The following is a 24,625-nucleotide window of genomic DNA, read 5'->3' as shown; positions in this document are numbered from 1 at the left end:
GGTCCCTCCTGAGCCTCCTCTTCTTCAGACTGAACAATCCCAGCTCCCTCAGCTGCTCTCAATAAGATTTGCACTCCAGACCCCACGTTGCCCTTCTCTGGATACACTCCAGGATATCAGTGTCTTTCTCATAGTGAGGGGCTCAAAACTGAATGCAATACTGGAGGCGCAGCCTCACCAGTGCCAAATAGAAAATGACTATCATCTCTCTGCTCCTACTGGCTGTACTATTTCTGACACAAGCCAGGATGTCACTGGCCTTCTTGGCCACTGCTCATGTTTAGCCAAAGCATTGACCAACACCCCTAGATCCTTCCATGCAGCTTTCCAGCCACTCTACCCCAAGCCTGTAGTGATGTCTGGGGTTGCTGCGCAGGACCCAACACTCGGTCTTGTTAAACTTTATCCGTCTGGCCTCAGCCCAGCTATCCAGCCCATCCAGATCCCTCTGTGGGGCCCCTCCCACACCCACAAAGATCAACACTTCCTTCCAGATTGGTGTCATGTGCAAACTTACTGAGGGTGCACTCGATCTCCTCATACAGATCATCAAGAAGACCCTCAGCAACACCACTAGTGACCAGTTGTCAGCTGGAACAGCAGGACAAGCACAAAATAAGCTTTCCAACTGCTGTAGCTCCCTTTCCTGAAGCTGGCTGGGCAGCTTCACATTAAAAGAGCCAATGCTTGCTAGAGCACAGCATGCACAGCAATTGTTCCTAGTTACAACACTCTCTACCTGACATCATGGTCAGAAGTGTTTTTATACCACAGTCTGATACTTCAGCAGAGTAATGCTTTACTATTCCATACACTGGAAGAAAATACTACAGCATTTACAAGCAGTCATTTGCTAAGGCAGGAAAACAATAACTTTTGCAATGCCAACAGAAGTACAGCCTAGAAATCAACACTGAATGGCAAATAGCAGCACTCTGTCTTACAAGGGGGAAAAAAAAAAAAAAAAAAGGTTGTGAGTTTAAGAACAATAATGCTCAGGGAAAATAACTTTCGGGGAGTTCAAGCTTTAAGGAGAGATTGCTGCTGCAATTCCATTCCCTTAGTAGGTGACAATGTCTTTAAAATCCTGGATTCTATTCTGAAATTGCAATAGCTGGAAGTTTAAAAATACCAAGACACAGAGCTCTTCCAGATCACATCTTCTGGATTCATCAGCTATGGTGGAAATCCAAGTTCACACCTCAGCCTGTCTCCCTGTGCCTGAGCCCTATGCTCCCAAACCGAAACGAGGCCTCTTCCACCTACAGAGACAGCTCAGGTTCAAGTAAGGTGAAGCTACATTTCACCATATGTTTTGCCATACTCACTCTGATACCCTATTTTAGTCTTTTCTGAAGAGATGCCAACACAATTAAGGAATGCTAGCTAACACTATACACCCACCATTGTAACAATTCCCCCTCATCCACAAATGGAACTGGCAACTTAAGGATTAGATTTTCTTGAAGAAAAAAGATACATATGTAAAACAGCAATGCTTGTTCCACTTTGCTAGAGATTGACTCAAGTAAGTCTAGAAGACTCATGACTGGGGATAAAAAGGTTTGGAAAGGAATGAAAAAGAAACCAACCAACCTTAAAGCAGCTCACTGTTAAATGACCAGAAGACTAACAGCAACCACACAACCCCAGCTTGACACACAGCTTGCTGACCACAAGTGCCAAAAAAGAAGCGTTAACTGTTACCACCACACAGCAAAACAAATTTATTCCAAGTACCACAGTGTCTTCTAGAATGGTAAAAACACCCAACCTCCCTCCCACCCCAGGATTTAAACAGTGTATCACGTATTCTCAAACTGAAGCATTTGTTTAACACCATACAAGATATTTGTCACTGGAAAAGCCAGAAGTTCAACACATAGCATTTGTACACCCACTAAGCACATGGTCTGAATAACAAATTCAGAAGCAACACTCTTCAACACTTCAGTTAGCAAGCACACATAAAAAATGATTTTTCTCAATATTTTAACCTTTGAATCAGCAAAGCAACTGCTTTCTTAAATTCAAGCAACAGTTTGCAAGCAAAATCTGGGATTCTTGTGTATGCTCAACACTGAGATATCCCTTTGTAAAGGAACTGAGCTACTCCTTAGAATAGCGAGTTTTTATTAAACATTCAGCATGTGAAAGAACAGCTTGCCTACAAAACTAGGTTTTATTATTTTTTAAATTATTTTAAGAAAGCAGCTAGCAAAATATACTAAGCTATTCAGACCCTTAATAAACCCCACACAAGCACAAATACATACCCCTTCCTGCTTTGTGAATAGGTTGAGGCAGTCAGCCAGGGCCTCACAAGTTTCCTGGGATACTTCACAGACCACATCAACTTTTTGCAGGATGGGAGAAGATATACCTGAAAGCATCAAAGAATTAGTGGCTTTAATGGAGCATGATGAACTACAGGATCCTTTTAACTATTTCTTTTCCTAAATAACACAGACATAACATGCATATTCTACAGGAAGGCGGTGTTTGTTCTCCACAAGGAAAGAACAAGCAGAAGTAGCATCGAGGGAATGTAAGTTCTTTCTTTTGCATCCTTTACACAGTATTGGTATAAGCAGCACATGAATGGATTGAATTTCTCTTTCAGCATGGCTTGGAAAGCTGAGGTGGCAAACTATAGCAGCAAGACACTGGTAGATGGATTAGCAACAATCTCCTTTTAATCTTTGCCTAGATTCAAGAGCTTCAGAGTTGTCAGGAATCAGAATTCAAATGCAAAGGACACTAAACATTGGTTTAATATTTGTTAATGTGAGAAATATAGGATTTTTTTTTTTCCTTCTATCTCAGTACTTACACAATACAGGAGACAAAAAGCTTACAACAATGCAGCTAAAGATTTAGTTTTGGAAAAAAACAAAACAAAACAAAACAAAAAACAGATGGGGGCTATAATGATACTGACCAATAAAAGAGAAATCTCATTTTTATGGAGATGTTTCCTAGATAAGTAATATGGCTTCTTCCATAGACAACAAAATGTAAGCTGGCATCACTATGACCATTTACATCAGGGACTATATGCCTAGAACCAGAAGTACACTGTGAAAATCCAAAGAGCAGGCAGCAATTCTTTTATATTTGAGTTCATATTTCAGTTTCCGAGAAGTGCAGCAATTCCTCAGGAATCAAGCAAACCATTCTTTCAAGGACGCATATTAGTTGCAATTAAGCTCAGTGCCCCCTTAGTGGTTCCAGCTTCCAAGATGACATCATTTAATAAAGGGAACTTCAAATTGATGTCACACAAGTAAAGATATGACGTCTGGTGATGACAGTTTTAAAATATCCTCTTGAATTTATTTTGCAAATTGTGCGGAACGCAAGGCAAAGACTATTATTATGCAAATACGTGCTCTGTTGCCAAAGCTCACTAATTCACTGGAATTATGAGTCCACATGCTTGGAGCTGCTAGCACATCTAAGAGGCGCAGCACACTCAGTGCAGGAGTTGGAAAGATATTTGTAATAAACATGGATAAACCTCAAAGATACCCGGATTTAGAACAGCATATTGATAGACATCTAGGGAGAGAATTTTAAGTATTTAGCCCCAGTAAAGCAATTCTGTATTACTCAAAGGCTTTCAGTACAAAAGGACTTCTAGCCCAGAAATTCACGCTCATGGCATAAGCGCCTGGACTCAAATACTTTAAAGACATCCAATGTGAAGCTGCCCAGAGAGGCTGTGGATGCCCCGTCCCTGGAGCTGCTCAAGGCCAGGTTGGATGGGCCAATGGGCAGCCTGGTCTATATTAAATGGTTGGTGGCCCCCCTGCATGTGGCAGGGGGGCTGGAGATTCATGATCCTTGAGGTCCCTTCCAACCCCGGCCATTCTGTGATCCTGTGTGATTCTGTGAGAGAACTGGGAGAACTCTAGCAGTTTTCTGTTGAGACCTATGGAGATAATGCATGAATCTATAAACAGTTCATTGGCCCATGAAGTTAGATACTTAGTAGAAAAACAGGAACTTACTCATTTGCCAGAATGAGCAGTTTCTTGGAAAGACAGTATCTGGTTTTGTTTTATTCTGGTTTTGTTTGTTCACGTTGTATATTTTTAGAAAAAAGCTATATTCCTCACTGGATTTTCAGGTCAACATGATGAGGTCAGAAAAACTTCTCTTATCTGTCAAAGGGATGTTGCTCAGTACTAATTTTCAAATTGTGTGAATAATTATTTAACATCTGGTATTATATTTAAACACTTTGTCAGTAACACAGACAGAGAGATTCAGTGCACTCTCAGCAAGCTTGCAGATGATATTGCTGAGTGGTGTGGTCAACACACTGGAGGCAAAGGCTGTAATCCAGAAGGACCTTGATAGGCTCAAGAGACAGGCCCCAGTGATCAACATGCAGTTCAACATGGCCAAGTGTATGGCTCTGCATCTAGGTTTGAGCAACCCCAGAGGCTGAGCAATAGGTGAACTGAAAGAAGCTCTATAGTGAAGGACGTGGGGGTATCAGTGGGGAAAAAAAACTAAAAAAAAAACCACCAAAAACAACATGAGTTGACAATGCACAGTTGCAGCCCAAAGGGCCAACTGTATCCTGGGTTGCATCAAAGGAAGTATAATTAGCAAGTCAAGAGATGTGGTTCTCTGCTCTTGTGAGACCTCATGTGGAGTACTGCATTCAGCTCTGCAGCTCCCAGCGTAAAATGGGTGTGAATCTGTTGAGAGTAGGTCCAGAGGAGAGCAATGAGGATGACTGAAATGCTGGTACATCTTTGCTATGAAGGGAGGAGAAGAGAGGTGGGATCGTTTAGCCTAGAGAAGAGAAAGTTCTGGGAAGGCCTTATATAATGGTCTTTCAGTACTTAAAGGGGGCCTATGGGAGTTACGAAGAGAGGCTTTCATCAGGGAGCATAGTGACAAGACAAGGAATAACAGCTCTAAACTAAAAGAGGAGAAATTTAGGTTAAATGTTAGGAGGAAATTCTTTACTCAGAGGGTCATCAGGCACTAGAACAGGTCACCCAGAGAAGCTGAGCCCCATTCCTGAAGGTGCTCAAAGCCAGGTTGGATGGGGCCCTGGACAGTTTGATCAGCAGGTGGTAACCCCAAGCACAGTAGGGGGTTGGAACCAGATGGTCTTTTAGGTCCTTTTCAACTCAAACCATTCTGTGATTCTAAGATAGCTGTCTTTTTGTATTATGAATTACATAGTCTTCCCAATAAAAGATTCATAAGTATTATAAAACTTTAACATTCTTTGTGAAGTAAGAGCTCAGTGTATTCAGCCAGAGCAAGATAAGTCAGCATCACACACAGTAACCGATTCAATTGGCAAAAGGAAGAACAACTGAGTTGGAGCACGGATGGAAAAAGAAAAATTTTCCCTCCCAGAAGTGCTATTCTATTATGGCCTATGACTTGTACAGATAAACAAGTTGCTTTCTAGTTTGAGCATCATAAATTTTAGTCACAATGTGTAAATAAGACTGAGTTACAAAGAAGCAACAGTTAAACATTCTTAATGGATATCTTGGTGTGTTTAATACATGAGCTACTTCTGTACACATTTAAGGCATTCTAATCTTTAACAGCTTAACCTGCTATTCTTAGTCACTTATACTATGTGGAAGTCTCAGGTAGATGTCATTTTAAGATTTATTATTTAAAAGGAAGCCTGATACTTTAGAGCTGGCAAGAAACTCATGGCTGAGGTCTGTGGAACACATCCCATCACACCATGCCTCCATTTCCCTGTATAGTTTTTTAATTTCATTTCACATCCTGTTTATTATGTCCCAGCTTCCAATGTGTTTTTACTTGCTAAAACACACATTCTTTGAGGGGAAAGCTATGCGAAAAGAGCAAGCTGTTTGCACCTTTCAGAGGAATCTTACACTTTGCAGTAAACTACCAACTATTGTTTTTAGAAGCAACCATTATATCAAAGGATAATTTTACTACATTTACAGATCCAAGTAAATTTTGTTTCAAATCAGCACAATTATTCGTTTCTGCAGATCTGAGTTCTTAGTTACTCTCAATTATAATCACATTACTTCGTTTGAATCTGTTTAAGTGAGGAAAACAGTTAAATTTTTAGGAGCTTGAATACACAATTTCAGTGAAATTAAAGCACATGCTGCTTAGCAGAAAAAAAAAGAGTTGCCTAGTAACAAACTGTTTTTCATAAAAGCAATTTTTACCTTTTGTAACATCCAAAGATTTAACCATTGCAAGAAAGTCTGAAATCTCTTTACTGAGTCTTTGTTGGCATGTTTGTGCTTTCTGAAAGAGAGAATGGACAGCAGTTTCAGATGTGTCTTGTTCTAGGGAAAGTATAAATATGTTCTCTTAAGTACACTGAAAATTTTAAACTTGGAAAGTATTAAATATTAACAAAGATTCCCAGTGACAGATTGTTAAGTTAAAACTGAAAGTAACTTGAAGCATGCTGAAAGACAAAAGCAATCAGATTTATACACATTCCATTACAACCAGCTTTTGTTTAAATTAGTATAACAAACCAAAACTAGAAGTTTCTATGCATGTTCTGCTTTTCCAATTCTTCCCCCACCCTCTTTCTCAATAAAAAGCTCGAAAACCCAGGAAGAGCCACTGCTTGCCCTTTGATCAGGAACACAAGAGTAAGCAAAACATAATTTAACTGGCATATGGCAAGTACAGATATATACAGGAACCCATTCCAAGATCAAACCTCAGGCCAGCATGTGAACTTAGAGACATTCATATACTGACAACACCTTCTTCAGTATGCTGCTGGAAATTACCAGTACCACTTATCCTCTAATCTCCTGTATTCCATGAAACACTTTTGAGTTCTTGTACCAAAAGGTGAGGTATAAGACTTTTGGTGCTCAGTCGCATGAAGACTTTTTGGGTTTTTTTTGCATTGCAGTGTCATGATTTTTGCCTACTTCCCCTTAAAGTAAAAGGCTTTTTTTAAGCATGCATATGACAAAAAGCTAAAATCACAGCCTGGATGCTAGAGTAATGGAAGACAACTCATTTACACCGAGGTCTGAAGGATCACTGTACAATGCACCTGATGTGACCTACGGTTTTAAATGCTCAATTTTACACTATTTCACTGTGTGCATATAGGCTGAAAGTTAGCTTTGGTAACATCAAAGCTGCAGGACAAGTACAGTACACAGGGCTCCCTCTCCTGGCTGAAAATTTCAAACAATTCTTTACCTTCTGGTAGCATTGGTAAAACTGGGACACCTCACTCCACAGCTACAATAAACATAACATTTTACACATGCAGTCTAAATGGGAAAATATCACAGTATGAAGTTCAGAAAATAAAGGCAACATTTCTGCACCACTGGGAAGAATGAATCAATAAATTTGGACCAAAAGTACACTGAAGTATCCCTGCACGAAACAGCACTAGTCTACCATTGCCTAAATGCATGAGACAAGTAAGTATTCAGTACATACTTTCAGTGTTTCTTGTAGGTCTGTAACAGATACCGAATCATCTTCCTCATCATCGCTACTCAGCTGCTCCTGTGTGCAGTAGTGAGTGCTGTATGCAGAGTGGTCTTCTATTGCTTCTAGCCAACTCTGATCAGAAAAACAAAGTTAAGAACATTAAGGTCATCCCTGGAAGGCAGCAGCATAACCGTAAATTAAAAAAAAAAAAAGTTCTGTTGATGTAATATATTCATTAGTAAAATGAGACATTAACAAGTTGAAAAGAAACTATAAAAAGTTACAATTTATTCAAGATAAGTTACAACACACTCAGTCTGCTACTAGGACTTAACTGATCATACTCAGTACAAATGCCAACCACCTCCAACTCTATCCAAATTCACAAATGTCACATCAACTAATAAAAGACTATAGAGAATGTATCTTATGCCTTTGGTTTTCTGTTCAGATCCCTGTGACAATGTCATGCAGAAGGCAGCTGCTTACAAAACTTCAGGTACTATCATAACTAAGAGGTAGATTCTTCTCCTGTTCATAGAATCACAGAGAGGCTGAAATTAGAAGGGACCTCTGGAAGTCAAATGGTCCAAGCTCCCTTCTCAAGCAGCCTCACATATAGCAGGCTGACCCAAAGACCATATTTAGGCAGCTTCTGAATATCTCCAAGGATCGAGACTCCACAATCACTCCAGGCAACCAGTGCCAGTGCTTCATCACCCTCATTAGTTCATTTATTTAAACATTTTCAGTTGTATTTCAGTTTGTGCTTATTGCCTCCTGTCCTGGCACTGGACTGAACCTCTCTCTGTCCTCTGTGTGCTCTATCTTCAGATATTTATAGACATTGACAAGATCCCTCCCCCCAGCAGTCTCCCCCAGGCTGAACAGTCCCAGCTCCCTCAGCCTCTCCCCACACAAGAGCTACTCCAGTCCCTTTAATCATTGTAGTGTCCCTTTACTGGGCTATCTCCAATATATCCCTACGCCTCTCCAAGTGGGGACTCAGAACTGGGCACAATATTGCAGATGCCTTCACCCTTACTTACCCCTGGTTAGTAACCCACAGAAGTGCAGTAGTAACTTCACTACAAAAATCCCTACAAACAAAATGTCATTCAACTGTTTCAAATCCAATTTTTTTTTTTAATATCATTCATCAGCTCATCTAGGAGACCAGCTAGAGCAGAATGTATCAGGCATTCTTTTATTTGAGAATAACAACACGACAAAAAGAATAACAGAACAAAGTTACAGTAGGAATCTATCAGATTGAGAAGTTAAAGAGGAAGTTAAACTACAAGTCATACTACTGGCATGAGATTGGAAAATAACACAGCACTAATTTTAAAGATGACAATCTGCCAATTTTTGCAAGACAGTCTATAATCATGCTAAAATATTCAATATATACATTTACATTACCAAGTCCTGAAAGACATTGAATCTGCCACTAATGCATCCATAGCTAGCTGTATGCAAATTGTTTTCATTATAGAAATTATTACACCTTAAAGCCTTTCATAAAGGCTCATTATTACCTCTCTAGTATGAGATGGGAAACTGTTTTTAGGGATCTTGAAACGATGAACTGTGTCATCAAAACACCTGACAGAAAAGAAGCAACTGTCTGTAGATTTTACCTAAAGCAATAGAGAAAAGAGACAAAATGAGTGTAATACATCAGTTAGAAAACTGTTTTTAAGAGGAGACAAGGTTGAGGAATTACTGTAACTCAAAAGTTTCTGCCTCAGTTTTGAGGTAAACTAGGTAAAGTTTTAAAAAAAACTTTCTTAGAATAATTTTGCAGAGTATAAAAAGTGCAGCCTTGCACTTCATGAATGAAAAGACAGAGTTTCTTTATGCCAAGATACTGTATTTGCAGAGTACCACTTGATTCAGAGATCTCAGCAATGGTGCAAAGCTATCAAAGTTGAGGAATTTGTTGGTATAGAAAGGCAAGAATGATTTTTTTTATACAAGAGCATGAGTAACAGAGCTTGTGGTGCCAGTTTATTGAACAAGGACATGTTAGCTCTATAAAAAGCACTGAGATTACCCTAAATGCATCCCTCTTGAGAACTTCATTCTGTGCACTACACACCTTTCTTTCCCACTCAAACACTCCAATGATCAGAAATTCTGAAATATTTCCTCCCCAGAGGTGGATTGTCACACTGGCTTATATTCAGCCTAGTCTTCCCTTCATCCTCTCCCAAAAGGGATGCCCACAAGCATATCTGAAGTGAAGGTGATTTGAAATAACTTCTTAAGAACTCATCAGTTCCTTAACTGAGAAGATTAAATTACACATTCAGTTACAAATAGCATGTGATAGCTACAAGGAGGAGCTAGTTATTTGCTGTTCTCTATCACTGTTGTACACAACAATGTCTAAGGAGGCATGCTATCAGGAAGTTTTATACTCGTTTAAGGCCTCAAGACTTTGGAAAGAAGTGAAAGAGCTGAAAAGGCACATAGAATACTTTGTTTGACAAGAATCATCACTTCTTGCAACAGCACAAGCCTTTTTTCTTAATTATTATTAATAATAATAGACGTGCTTAGCAATCTAGCTGAAGTTTTCATTAAGTATAGACCACCACCACCACACAAACCAAAAACAACAACAACAAAAGCAGGAATTACAGGTCTTATTTCACTTCCTACCGTGCACACAGCTTGTGTTAGATGCTTGCATCCCTGACGATGCTCATTATTTACTGCATCAGCTCTTTGAAAGAAAAAGAGATTTAATAACATGAAGATGGGAATTATTTAAATTTACTTATCAGAAATTCAAGCACAGAACTTACTGTCTTCGATACCAGGAAAGGACTCCATGCTCTAGTACTATCCAATAGAGTCTCCAACCAAAAAATCGTGAGCTCTAAAGAGACCCGAACACAGGAACAGGTAAGCTTAACAGCTGAAGAGTTACTGAAAAGCAGTCAACGTTTTCCTTATGTGCTACAATTTTACGTGCTACATATGTTGGTGGTCATAACAATCTGAGAATACTTTCTTTCCTTAGAAATGTCTGAAGATGAAAGTTCTGCTGAGCCTGCTATTCAGTAAGAACCCAAATACTAATTTATTTTTTAAATACTACAGGAATTGTTAATTATCACACAATTGTATTTTATAAGATCAAATGAGAACAACACACATTAAGATGTTGAACTGTATAATTTTACATTTCACACACAGTTCTAGTTTAAATAACAGTTCCTTGTATTATATTTATGTGTGAATATATAGGAAATTTACAGAGAAGAAAACTTCAGAAAGTAGGCAAAGATTAAAGATTAAGACCAGAGCGCCATAAATATAGCTACACTCAGACTGTCCATTTATAATTGATTCAATATACTCAAGTAAAAAGTTATGTCATTTAACAAATGCATTATTGAAAGGCTCTCTCATTCAACAACTCTTACTTAAGCATAGAAAATGACACACTTGTATATGTTATAAGCTATTTCAGAAAAGGAAATAAGATATACCTTCCATAGGAGACCTTCGTATCGTCTCAGTGGTTTGTTGATAGCCTGCAGAGAAATTAAAGCTTATGTAGGAATGGCTCCAAACTGACAGCCTCAGCAAGTGGCATTTTAAATGGGTATAAAAGTTCTTACCTTTCCAGTTTTACCTCCCAGTATTAGCTTCATTTCTGCACCTTGGGCTAGATCAAGGGGTGTCTGATCTGTTCAGTAACCAAGATGAGGCATGAGAATTTGATGCAAATAAACTTAGTTGCAATCAGCTTAAAATAACCACCCTGCATATACCCCATTAGTCCCACAGACATTTAAGTTAGGAAGCATAAACCCCTCAGGGGCAGAAGATGCAAAAGTACTCTGTATTTCACTGCAGTGAACTACTCTACAAGAGTTCCGCTGGCCACAGATGGGACTTTGCTCTTAGCCATTTGTTTATTTTTAACATTCAGCCATGTAAACAAGTTTTAAACATTCACAAATATCAAAACAGAGGCATCATTTATCAGATGACAAGTACAGTTTGAGTAACATTCGTGTAAAGATTTCCTGGACATGCTTTCATTAGAAGCACTTTTCTGAAGGATCACTTTTTCTGAGTCATGTTTTCAATTGTATCACTTTTATTACCAATGTCCCAATGTTTGGTGTTTAGCATTAAGAAAGCAAAAGTCAAGCATGAGTTTTTTCATGATTAAGATAGACAAAACATAAACTTCATAGAAATAGCCAAGTTAGGAATATAAAAGCTTGTACGGTAAATATTTTGCTGCAGTTTGTACGTCCGCAATGTAGCCAGAGTTGGGCTTCCTATACTAGTGATGCAACGCTTGTAAAACACTCTCAGATTTTCTTTGAACAGAATCACAGAATGGCCAGGGTTGGAAGGGACTGCAAGGATCATGAATCTCCAGCCCCCGACATGGGGAGGGCCACCAACCTCCCCATTTATTGGGCACTAGGTGGTAAGTAACATACCTTACAGAAGCTGTTAAGAGTAGGCTGACATTTAACATTTTATACGCTTTCATTTGGTACTCACCGTTTTTATTTCTTATTTTAGGATCTGCTCCATTTTTTAGAAGTTTCAATGCGCAGTGCTTGTGGGCACGGTATGCTGCACAATGCAATGGTGTGTTCCCCATCTGGTCCACACAATTGATATCTGGTGGTTTGGGCTTGTTTAACTAGAAAAAAAAAAAAAAAAAGAGGAGACTGGTTTGCATATCAGTTTTCCTCCCTCTCCAGATGTCATCCTCATCATTTTTAAAGTTATCCATTCCTAACTAGAATATGTCAGCACAGGCCTGGCAATGAAGCAGGCACATATTTGAGAAGGACGAGCACTACAGCAGTCAAATAAAGTGTTCAGCTATAGCAGGAAACTGCTTAGTTTTCTACACGCTATTCTCTTCTCACCCCTACTGCTCTGCTCAGAAGCTGTTACCCTGCTAAGCTGCACAGTGCTAGAGAAAATTCTCCAGGACTGCAGTTCAGTCATCTACATTGCTGGAATAGCCCTTTCAGATTTTTGGCCCGAGCCAAGATTCACTGCTATTTGTGGAAGACTTCCAGGTACAGTCTGAAAGTTAGCACGGGCCAGTGGTAAGCCCAAAATAAGTTTGTGTGGCCACCCAGTTTCAGAGAACAAGAATTTCATTAGGCAGGGTGGAAGGCCTGCCAGTCTTGGTGACACAGCTGTTCTGGGCTATTTAAAAGTTCCTACTACAGGCAGCCTGTTGAGAATGCAATAAAACTGTTTGTATAAGTCTAAGTGGAAACTGGAGATTAGAGTAAAACTATGCAACTGATACAAAAAAAAAGTCAGGAAGAGACAGCTTGCAGAAGTACAACCCCTTTAACAATGAAGTCTTAAATACCTGAGTTCCTAAGCACATTTAGGCTTTCACTCTTTCAGAATCTCACATTTGTGTATTTTCCATAGAAGTAAACAGAACATTCAGACTGCTCTGATGTTACCTTTTAAGACTAAGGAAGCCAATCAGGTGAAAAGTATTTCACACTACACATCTTACTTCCAGGAGAATGCTGGTACTCTCAAAAATAACTTGATTTCAAGCACTGAAACAATCAAAATCCAATTTGACATGGTTCCCAGCAGCCCTGTAACCAACTGCTCTTCAAACAGGAGTTGAACTAGATGCTTTGCAGAGCCACTTTCCAACCTCAATTCTGTAATTCTTCTCCTCTAACCATGAAAATCTCATAGTACCATCAGTTTAAACTACTATGAGTACACAGTAAAGTACAGAAAAAGTTTAAGTGTTTCTCATCATGGAATTGTATTATGCAGATGACTGTTAAAAACCAGAGACTTCAGCTGTGATGGACAGTACTGACAAAGGCCTACTTCCAAGACTGAAAACAGAGGTCATACGATAGTGAAAACATAAACTTGTAAAAATGACATTAAGGTAACAACAATAACAAGCTCGTGTCAGGAGATCCAGAACTATTACATCAGAATTTTTAACTATACAAAGACTACTTAGGAAACTAACATCAAAGATTTTGAAGGTTGCAAAAACAATGGTTTTCAACAAAAAGGCCTCAACATCTTACCTACACAATACAGAGCAGAGCACTCACTCTTTGAGGTCACAGCACTCCAAAATGTAAGGCCAGATGTCATGTTATTTGTACTTAGCATTACAGCTTCAGCCACTTGACACTGAAGTATTACAAGAACTTGAAATCTTACCAAAGCAGACAGTTTCCCTGCTTCCCCATCTCTTGCTGCTCCTAAGAGCTCTTCTTCCAGCTTCCTTTCTTGTGTCCTTTCAACTGCTGTTAAAAAAACACATAGGATAAAATGTTATCTATATGAAACACTACAGCTTCAAAGCCTGGAGAAGGAAGAAGGAAGCATTTCTAGTATTATTTATTCGGGATAGATAAAAGAGGGATATTGACTCAGAAAAGCCAGAGTCAGAGCAAAAATCTGATGTAAAAAACTGTGACAGTTGAAAAGATGTGCAAGTGCATATACAAATACACACATACTTTCATTATTTTTATACACTTACAGCCTATCTACACCCTCTAGTAAAACAGAAAGCAGGAAAACTACATGTCAGCCCCATCAGATCTTCCTTGTGTTCCTCTCAGTTTCTCTTCTCTCATTACTCAGAAATTCTATGCTCCTCTAACAATCCAGCAGATCACTACTGGAAAGGACTGTTAACTGTTCATTTGAATGGCAAATTAGAAGAGATCACCTTTTACCTACACAATCTGTTGCACAGGACACAGCACTTCAACAGTATTTAGGAGCAGTTCACAGTAATACTGGGAGGCAGCAGATCTTGAAATCTACAAAACTATATGTGCAAGTGCCTGTGCAAGTATTTGGACATTATCTCCCTCACTTTCAAATCCTGAAAGATGATAGAAGAAATGTGGGGAAAGCTGTTTTGTTTCCCTTCCATTCTTCATTTGGGGTAACTTTCAAGACTGCAACAGCAAGCTCTAAACTTGATCTAATGCCAGGTCACCTTTGTTAAGGAGCAGAACTCTGAATGGTTTGCAATCTTGTTGACAAAGCCACTTAGTATTCTTGACTTCAGTTTTTCCTTTTCCAGGGTGCTACAGCTTTGACTGCTATATACCTATTCAGAGCTGTAGCAAGGATTCAACAGAACTGAAATATTTACTTGAATAATACTATCAGGATTTATAATACTTTACTCTCCAAATCATTTGCAGAAGTACCATAACAAATAATCCATCAGAACTTCAGGAAAAAACCCGAAGTTATTTCTTTCTAATGACAAAATGTGAACAGAAAATTCCACTAAACTTCTGTAACTTGTCAGAAAAGAACAGTTTTTAGAAGGTACAACTGTTGAAAGAAGTCTATAACCTATTAAAGTTACCTTCCAACATATTCCTTATGTCTTTATCATGAGTAACTTCTTTTGCTGTTTCTCCACTCCCATTAACAATAGAAGTATCAGCATTATACTGCAAGAGTAACATCACCACCTCCTGGAAAGGAATTTGAAAAAACACTGCTTATCTATTCCAGTTACGGTGAGGCCAGAATCCAGCTTTTGACATCCTGCAAGAAGAGCTGCAAAACTGTCCATCATCACTTACAAAAACAGGAAGGAATGTTTTAGAGAGACTGAGGAGAGGAATTAACTGTGACTTTCACTTCCACATTAGTCAGGCTGAGGAAGCTAATGGGAGTATGGCTGAACAGACTGACTGTTATTCAAAAAACATGCCTGGGTAGCCAGGATAAATGCTATATTTGACAGAAAAAAATAGTACCACCGGCTCTCAAGAAATCTTGTGACCAAACACTCTCCCTTTCAGTAGCGCCAAAAGATTATGCACAGAAGTGCTGCCAGACTGGAAATGATGGCAGGAAGCAGGGAACAGATCAAACTAGTCTCATACCACAGACCTGTAAGAAGCTCTCTAGTTCTAGTTTTCTACAAAGAAACTACATTTACAGACACCAAGTGCACCAATGTGTCCTAATTTACATTTTCACTCCTTCAAAATATTAAAATACTGGGTATCTCTCTATGCAGATATGCATTTAGTTAAGAGGAACAATTCCTACTCTTCTTACTGCGTCAGGCATACCAGACACAAACACAGATTAACCTGTTGTACTTCAGCAGTACATGAGAGATTTTTCTATACTGTTTTCCACACAGTAATTAGCACCTGCAGCTACAGCTAGTGCAATGCTTAAATGTTTCCTCTGGTGCACACAGCAAAGGCAGAGCACAGGCATCAGTTTAGCCACACAGCTGACGCACAGCGCATAGAAAACAAATACTAGTACTTCTTTCTCTGTCTGCCAGCAACAGTCACCAACAGCAAACTAAAAGAGATATGACAAATTATACCACAAAAACAACAACAACAAACCCAAATCAACACAGAACAGTCTTTTCCTGCCTTCAGGAAAAGAAGACATTTGTGCTATGTTTTTGTTTCGGACAGTTATAGTAGCTATGCAATGTGCCTTGTTCTTTTGAGCACACTGTACCGAAACAGATGACAGCAAGTCATTTTTAGAAACACACTCCAAAACAGCATTTTGAAATAAATCTTACTAGCAGGATTTCCTTTAATAAACCTATGGGTGAAGCTTCAAAAAGGCAACATGCTTTACCTTACGTCCTGTGAAAGCTGCACGATGGAGTGGAGTGTCTCCCATGTCATTCAGCACATTCACAACTGCACCAGCCTAAACAGCAAAAGCAAAAGATGTCTAAGTATCCCTCAAACAGGAACTGCACAGCTAGTCTTGCTGATTAAATGGGGTGGGGAAAGACAGGACACCAATACAGGTCTCGTGGCAAATGAGATCAGAACTCTAATAGAACCATGCTGGAAACAAAGTATGTATGCAAGAGTCACAGCCAGAATTCTGTATATTGCTTCAAAAAGGAAAAGCTTCTTGTGCTTATTTTCCCCCAGCCAGCTCTTTCACTTTTGAGAAGATGGTAAACAGAAAATAAGCATAACAAATGGGTTTAATAATCTATGGGGACTTTCTGGTGTTTCTTGCTTTTTTGTGTTGTTTTAAAACTCACTGGAAGTGCTAGAATAGTAATGGAAAACACACATACATATATTATTATAGGTGTAGCATCTGCCTCCTGGTTCTGCCAGATTAACAAATGGCAGTGTTTCTAGGCACCTATTGTGGCTCTTTCATCTGAAAACTCACGTCAGCATTAAGATGGCACCTATCTAAAAAGAAAATAAAGAAAACACCATACTCAGCCAAAAATATCTCAAAACAAAGTGCAGACATGACTATGAAGAAAAAAATAGGTCAGTTTTACCACAAATCATAGAATGACTCAGTTTGGAAGGGACCTCAGGGATCATCACGTTCCAACCTCCCTGGCACAGACAGGGCCACCAACCTCCAGATCCTGTACTACACCAGGCTGCCCAGAACCCCATCCAACCTGGCCTTGAGCACCTCTGTGGACAGAGCACCCATTACCCTTCTGGGCAGCCTGTTCCAGCACCTTACCACTATCTCTGTAAAGAACTTCCTGACATCTAATCTAAACCTTCCCTCCTTTGAGCTTAAAACCATTCTCCTTTGTCCTATCACTGTCTACCCTTGTAAAAAGTTGATTTTCCTCCTGTTTGTAATCCTCTTTTAAATACTGGAAGGCAAGATTAACAGTTTATCATTTCGAAGACAGAAGAAGTCACAGAATCACAGAAAGAGTTGATCTACATTAACATATGCCTAGAGAAAAAAAAATGCCTACAAGTAACCGCACAGAACTCTGCAAACATTTATATGCAAAATATAAATTAGGTAACAGACAGCAGCACTTAAAACATCTTGGCCCTTCCTACAACACAGTAAGTGAAATTGCCTAAATTAAATACTTACATTTTTCAGTAAGATAACTTAGGCCTTTGAAACATTTGTATTATTGCTATGAGATGCTGGCTTACTATATGCAGATATAAATAAATACAAAATGCTTCGAGAATAACAAAGTTTCCTGCCTTTTACACAGAGGTAAACAGAAATATACCTTCAGCAAATCCTCTACCACAACAGCATGTCCAAAGTAGCACGCAAGGTGAAGAGGTGTCCAACCCATATTAGATTTACTTCTTCCTAAGAGACACAAAACAGAATCAGTAAATTAAGTTTTGGTCACATACAGCATAAAGAAAGATGCTGCCATGTGCATAAAGGTTTGCACATGTTCAAGTAACAGAAGAACAAGGAAGCTGGAAGCATCAATCACACAATCTGAACCATTACGTGGTTTGAAAAGTAACCCATTTCAATCCACAAAGTCTTTCTTAAAGACAATTTAAAAGTAAAGTATGTCCTGGAGGATTGGCAGTACGGTCAGAATTATACAATCACTCCTTTAAGAATCGAGATATTAAAGCATTAGAAATTACTACTAAGTTGATGAAGTCCTGTTAATATCCATTTACAATACTCAATTGTGTTATGAAAAGCTGGATTGTGCTTCGTTTTTACTAAGCAACAGACACATAGCATTTGGAGTGCCACCTAAAAGCTATCAGTCTTTTTGGAAGCAAAATTTAAAATGGAGGCATTAGAAAATGTTTTAAGTTACTGCGATCCTCATGTTTTCCCTTTTCATATGTCCTCAACTGTTGAAGTTGGGAAGATGCACGGCTTAAATTTGCCACAAGGAGATAAGCCACTAGCACAAAGAAAAAACTGCTGCCCTTTGAGGTTCATCATTCTCTTTCTGCTCTCATTTTACAAAATAACATTAGAATGTGGTGCATAGCTGAAAAAGTTTTCTATCGCTATAGTTGTTTCCAGCTAATATTTCCATCCTTCATTAGCTATTTCTTTCATTATTTGTTTGCTTTTTTTCTCAGATCCTTCCACTGCTCCAGATTTAATCTTCCCCTCATTCCTTCCAGCCTATAGTTGTTCCTGCCCTGCCTGACCGATAGACTCAAGTACCACAGAAGATAAACAGTGTGGGGATGACCAACTCTGGGGCTACAAATACTGAATGACACAATAAATGGACATCATTCATCCCTTAGTCTAGTGGAACAGAAAGTTCTTCCAAACACAACAGAAAGGAGTCGCACAATTAGTCCAAGATAGCCCTCAGTTACAGTACTGAGGAGAAAATGCTGCTGCCAAGGAATCCAGTCATTAAAAATTCAGAAAACTGTCTAGATTTGCAGTTCTCATCCAATAATTGCCAGAAGCCCTTGTTCTGCACTCACTCCATGTTTACACTTCTGCTGTATTTAAGGAGAATGAATAACACAGACAGGCCTTTGAAAGAACGACCATTTTGGATGAAACCCTGGCTTGGTGTTGTTTTTATGCAGGGTATCTTCCTTTAATGCTGGTGAGCTGAGAAAACTGGAAATGGGAGTTCACATCATTCAGCTAGATTATCGTCAAGTACATCTTGCCTATCTGCAAGCACTGACTGGCCAGAACCCAGCCACAGCACAACTAATATGCAAAGTCTGAGTTTGTCTTCCCCCCTTCCTCCTGTCTGACAACACCGTTGTTAGACTTTGTGTCCTGCATCTAGAGTACAGCTTCAGAACACCAGACAGTTTTTCCAAGATGTTGAAGGTAGGCTTTCACACCCAGGCACAGAAATCTCTCAGACTTGAGTCTTCCAAGGCACACTCAAAAGAAGTTTACGCTGCCTCCTGCACAGCCACCCACCTGCTCTAGATGTACTTCATTCCTGTTAGCCAAGCATCATTGCATTAGCTCCTGAAGCACTGAAGACAACCCCTATATAGCTTCCTTTTAAATTATGTACTACTCCCTAATGATGAAATATGAAGGGTCTGGATTTTATACATAACACCTTTTTCTGAGATGGGCACATTAACTATTGGAAAAACACAGTCTTGAATGAGTTTTCAAACAAATGGATGAGTAAACTGACGATTAAGAACTAGAGCTAAGAAAGCAACACAGTTTGTTTGGATAACAGCTTTTCCTGCTCTCTAGGGCCAGCTATCCCAACAGTTAAACAATGAAATCCCAGCCTGCGTAAAAGGAGATACACATTCACTTTTTTGAAGCAACCAGAAGCACACTCAGGTAAAGAAACATAAAGCTACTAAATGAATAAAGAAATAGAGCATTCTGCTACTGCTGACAAGCTTGCTAATCCAGACCGTTTGAAATTTTAACACTCAGTAAGCAAACTGCTCAGCTGTAACTGATAGCTACGCACATCCAGAACTTTAATATTGGCCAAAGACTCAGACACAGATAACTGGCAGTTTTACTTTCTTTTCCCAAATGACTTTGTGTACTGCTAACAGCAAAACCTGTATGTTTATCCCAAACATTCTCGTGTCAGCACATGTCAAGAAATGTTGCTGCAGTTACTACACAGGGATGAAACGCAGGCCTGAAAATCCTATCTAGCAGAGCAAATACAGTACCTGATCAGTAGCCTTCATGGAGACTCCATACCTCCCTGAACCACCCCCTGGCGCCATGGTCTGTTTTATTTACCATCATAAAGCTTCAAAGTTGGTATAAGCTTGAATATAGGCAGAAAGAGGTACCAATTCTTTTGTCTTGTTGACATATTTCTATCTCCTGTGGATTACTCAGAGAGTTCATGTACATTTTTCTGTACTCTGTTTATATGCTCTTTACCCTACAGTACCCTCTATACCTAAGTACAGCCTTAAGAGTCATGGGGTAAAAACACTTGTATCAATGTTTTACATTACTCTACTGAGTGTTCCAAAGAAAGCAGGGTTATACTATCAGTGACAATTCCTCTATCTGTAGCTTAGCATGAGTTCACAACCATTTGAGGAGGGCCACTAACCTTTACAGTTGATGTCGAAGATTATTTCTCCTTTGCTCATGGTATCCAACAGCTGCTTAACTTCTTCAGCATTTCCATTTCTAGCATCATGGAGAAGCTGCTGTTCTGCTTCGGTACTCATCTCTAATAAAAAAGAATCAATTTTACAATGTCTTATGTGCTATAAGATACTGCTTAATATTATTTCTCTTTTCTCCCTCAAATAGCGTGAGAAAGACTATTTCCTATGTGGAGCACATTTAATGCACAAGCTGTTCTTAATTGTCCAGTCATGCCACTAAAAAGCACTAAAATTCTTCGTATCAGCAGAGCACTTAAGCTTTTCAGAGGGAACGTGGGAGAAGGAGAAATGTACACAGTTTAGACCAGGTATGTCTTCAGAATTAAGAGAAACTTACTTTAATTGCCAACACTCCAAATACCCATCAGAGACTGAAAGCATCATCTCTTGGAACTCAGAAATTTGACCCCCCAAATTGACTTGAAGGGAAGTCAGATTCTCAGCTTTGTAGATTTCACCTTCTCTTCAGCAGTACAGTAAAAGAACTCAAGTTTTCACAGCAGCCTCAGAAGGCATTGATGCAGTATGCCATTTGTTGCTCTTAAAAACTGCAGTAAAAGAAAAGTTTGCCCAAATTAAGTGTCTCCAGTTTAGTACCTTCAGATGACACACAGAGATTACCTGAGCCTGTAGAATCAAAATTCCTATTCAGTTAATGATTGCAAAGAATATGACAAATCTAACATAGTCAGCTTTCCCATAGTGGCAGAAGTTTTGATCAGACCTGCATGCTTATGCTCTGCTGTCTTGGAGAGGCAGCTTGACTGCACCATGTGCTCTCAGAGCTAAAACACATGCAGGGAGCTCCTGCACTATGGTTAAATGGGAAAGCACTCAGCAAGAAAAGACCATGAGAACATTGCTTAAGCAATAAAAAGCCTCTAACAGCAACAGATCTTGTTAATGTGAGATAGAAAAAGAGAAATCTACAGCAGGACAGATTGCCAAATGGCCAGCAAAGCAGAGAAGAGTCTTCTCTATCTTTTGCTCAATCAGCAAGGAAGGAGGAGGGAATCCGTTTTCAGATGGAGGGATGTGCCGAAGACTAAGCAAGACCATTCTAGCACGTTTCAGAATAGACTGGTCTGATCTCCTGCAAACTACTGCAGACACAGCATACAACCACCCCTCCAACACTGTTTAAACAATACTCTTTGTTGGTGCCTGCTTATCAGTCCTGCCAGCAAAAACAGCATTAGTACTTCTAGAAATCCTTCAAGCCCTGAAGCTATCTTCTGCTTTAAGCAGGAGCCTATCCACTTGCCGAGGCAGCACAGCAGTTTGATGTTAGTGGGACAGCATGGTTTTCTCCTGTGAGTTGGTTCTGTCAGTGTCCAGTGGAAGATCAAACATGTTAATGCATTATCATTTGTATAATGCATTATATAATAATTATATCGTGCACATACAAGCAATGCTTTTTCTGAAGCAATGCTATACCACATCAGTGGGGATACAGAGACAGAGCTCATTGCTCATGTTGCTGGCTCATTTTGCTGGCTCTGGGAAAGAGAAGGGACAGAGGGAGAGAAGCAAAACAAAGCTCATCTTTCATTTCCCCCCTCCTCTCCCAATATCTCTTCAGCAATCTCTCAAATATATTAGATGACAAGGAGTAATGACAGGATTATATTTCTCTCATTTGTCAGCATCCCACGCACACTGCAGGAAGAAAAAGCAATTCACTTCCAACACTTTAAGAACCCACGGCTTCCATTTAGTATCAATGAGAAGGAAGGAAGAAAAGACTGCTTGGGAAGGAAATCAAGAAACCGATCCAAATACACAACTCTTGCATGCAGTAAGGCCAGTTATGTGCATGAGCAGAATGTTAAGCAGCTTAAGATACACAGAAAGCTGAATCACTTGGTAAAACTACTTATGTGATTTCCCCCCACAAATAGGCACCGGATTTAAGTTGCTGTGACTTGTTTGTACTCTTACTGCAAATATGGCACAGCAGCTAAGAAAGATCTGTCTGCTTTGCTGTTTCACTGCTCAGGCCAAATCTCCAATTTCAAATACGCTTTGTAAGGCTGAAGTATGCAGTCATGCAGAAGAACGACTGTCTGGATATTAGTCATAGCTAGAAGGATCATTCATAGGAAACTGTTCCTACTACTGAGGCTAGAAAGTGAATCTGCGTGCAGCTACTTACTAGATAAGTGATACAGAACCTGAAGTTTTAGCTAGCAAGCTAAATTAAGTGCCTAAATGAAGCTGGCAGCAAAGGGACTCTTTTCAGAACTTAGCATCATCTTCCCAACACTGTTTTAAGCAATATGATTTGCTGCTTAATGGAGATGAGCAACTGCCAGGGGAATTTTGAGCGGCAAGCTGAGAGTACTGAAAGAAATCAATACAGAGGCACTGAAGCTGCATGTGCTTGCAATTTCATTTCTTGTGTCTGCATCCCACTGCAGAAAGGTGTTTATTGGTTGGCCACACAGCCTGCATCAAAACAGCTCCAAAATCATCACTGACTGGCTTCAAAGTAGCAGGATAGATGGCCAGTATCAAGGCAAAACTTAAGGGTTTAATTTGGATTTATTACTCATACAATACTACTTACAAGTTAATTTATATGCATTGTGCTGCCTGTATGCAAAGCTACCAGCCACTTCAGAGAGCTGACATCTGCTCACACTCAGATGCTGGCATCATTAGCTCATTTCATTCATCAGCAGATACAAGTTACTCTGCCTTTCATGGCTCATCTTTATGCCTGGTACTGTTGAAAAGCCTGTGCACCAGTCTCTACAGTCACTGCTACGCTTTAAGAAAATAACACAAGAAGAACATAATATCAAGTGCTTCCTATATAACTGAGATATGACTGTGAGGCACTTGTGTTGAACTCATTACTACCAACCAAGCAGGACTTGATTGCTAATTTAATCTTATTCTTTAAGAACATATAAAGAATAACATTTAAGACATAATATCTGTTATACCTTCCTCTATGAATCCTCTATGCCAGAGCAATGCCCTCCCTTGATTACAGCCTTCACAGAGGGGCTGTTTGTCCCCACCCCACAAGGGCCCAGGTTACCACCCTGCTTAAGATATCTAACCATGAAAAACCGCCTGATGGCTGCTGATATAGGAAATGCAGTTACTCAACTGCTAGAAGAACCCAAGCAAAAACAATTTAAAAAAAAACCTACAAGCAGCAATAAAGGACCAACTCTGCCCAATGTAAGGCTCTGAGTCAGCAGAGCAACATCAGAACCTTTCAATTCACAAATCCTCTTCTACCATTATTTTAGTATTTTTCTATCATCATTCTACTTATTCTGTAGGGTGGTGAGGCACAGCTGCTCAGAAGTGGTGCCCCATCCCTGGAGGGCTCAAGGCCAGGTTGGATGGGACTCTGGGCAGCTGAGCTGCTGGGTGGCAGCCCTGCCCAAGGCACAGGGTGAGCTTTGAGGGTCCCTTCCAACTGAAGTAATTCTGCGGCTTTCTGATAGCAGGACTAGCAGCATGGCCAACAGCAGGTACACCGGCTGCTGTTTCAGAAGATCTCCCTTCAACAGCAAAAACCAGACTCCTGCAGAAAGATCCTCACACGTGCCAGCAGGCGCACCACAGAGCGATGCTGTAAAGGAGGGAGCAAAAACGCACCAAACCACACCGACAGACAGAACCTGCCCGTGAGCCCACGCCGAGCGTCTCGGCTGTCTTAACCTCCAGCCAGCGGGATGAACACGCTTCCACCACACGGCCTCATGGCGCTCCATGTGCCAGCAGCGCCTTGCCGACAGCCGCTAGCACAGACGCACAACCCGTACCTGTTCCGCGCCCTCGCTGAGGCATCGAGCCGAGCGCAGTTCCCAGGCACCTCCTGTGGCCCGCTGCGTGCACCCAGCTGCCTGTCAAAGACCTTCTTTCAGCCAAGAGACCCGAATGGGGTTTATGAGAAGCACGGGACATACGAAGAGCGCTTACACACAACGAGAACTTCAGCAGCCCCCCTACCAAGCCTTCTGGCGGCCCAGCACCCCCCTGACTGCGGCCGGCCGGCCGGCCTGCCTGCCCTGAGGCCACCCATGAGAGCGATAACAACGGCAACGACGCAGCTGGAGAGCACCGCGGAAGAAAACGCAGCCGGGCCGCGCGGGCCGACCTGCCGCTGCCGCCCCCCTCAGCGCTCCGCTCCTCGCCGCCGCCGCCCGCCTCAGACGCGCTACATACAAACACACGAACAGATGCCCCCAACGCCCCTCACCCCGCGCTGCCACACACACCGGCCTCGCGCG

At 40.4% G+C, this 24,625-nt stretch overlaps 1 protein-coding gene across 1 annotated transcript in view; it reads right to left on the bottom strand.

Moving 5' to 3' along the window:
- OSBPL1A (oxysterol binding protein like 1A) overlaps window positions 1–24,625 on the bottom strand; it is a 72,260-nt gene extending 47,635 nt beyond the window's left edge. The window contains exons 1-15 of the mRNA XM_042837522.1: window positions 24,614–24,625; window positions 20,306–20,428; window positions 17,510–17,595; window positions 16,111–16,185; window positions 14,852–14,963; window positions 13,678–13,763; window positions 11,998–12,142; window positions 11,094–11,161; window positions 10,962–11,006; window positions 10,272–10,345; window positions 10,126–10,189; window positions 8,997–9,098; window positions 7,462–7,587; window positions 6,201–6,282; window positions 2,277–2,383 (exon numbers count right to left, since the gene is read on the bottom strand). Coding sequence (XP_042693456.1) covers window positions 2,277–2,383; window positions 6,201–6,282; window positions 7,462–7,587; window positions 8,997–9,098; window positions 10,126–10,189; window positions 10,272–10,345; window positions 10,962–11,006; window positions 11,094–11,161; window positions 11,998–12,142; window positions 13,678–13,763; window positions 14,852–14,963; window positions 16,111–16,185; window positions 17,510–17,595; window positions 20,306–20,426 — 1,293 coding nt within the window. The 5' untranslated portion in view covers window positions 20,427–20,428; window positions 24,614–24,625. The remainder of the gene's footprint in view (window positions 1–2,276; window positions 2,384–6,200; window positions 6,283–7,461; window positions 7,588–8,996; window positions 9,099–10,125; window positions 10,190–10,271; window positions 10,346–10,961; window positions 11,007–11,093; window positions 11,162–11,997; window positions 12,143–13,677; window positions 13,764–14,851; window positions 14,964–16,110; window positions 16,186–17,509; window positions 17,596–20,305; window positions 20,429–24,613) is intronic.

The sequence above is a fragment of the Centrocercus urophasianus genome, unplaced genomic scaffold (assembly GCF_019232065.1).
Source record: "Centrocercus urophasianus isolate 14NV4802_14NV808 unplaced genomic scaffold, USGS_Curo_1.0 seq_11, whole genome shotgun sequence".
NCBI classification, from domain to species: domain Eukaryota; kingdom Metazoa; phylum Chordata; class Aves; order Galliformes; family Phasianidae; genus Centrocercus; species Centrocercus urophasianus.
The sequence above is the reverse complement of the archived record's forward strand: the minus strand, read 5'-3'. Positions and strand labels throughout refer to the sequence as shown.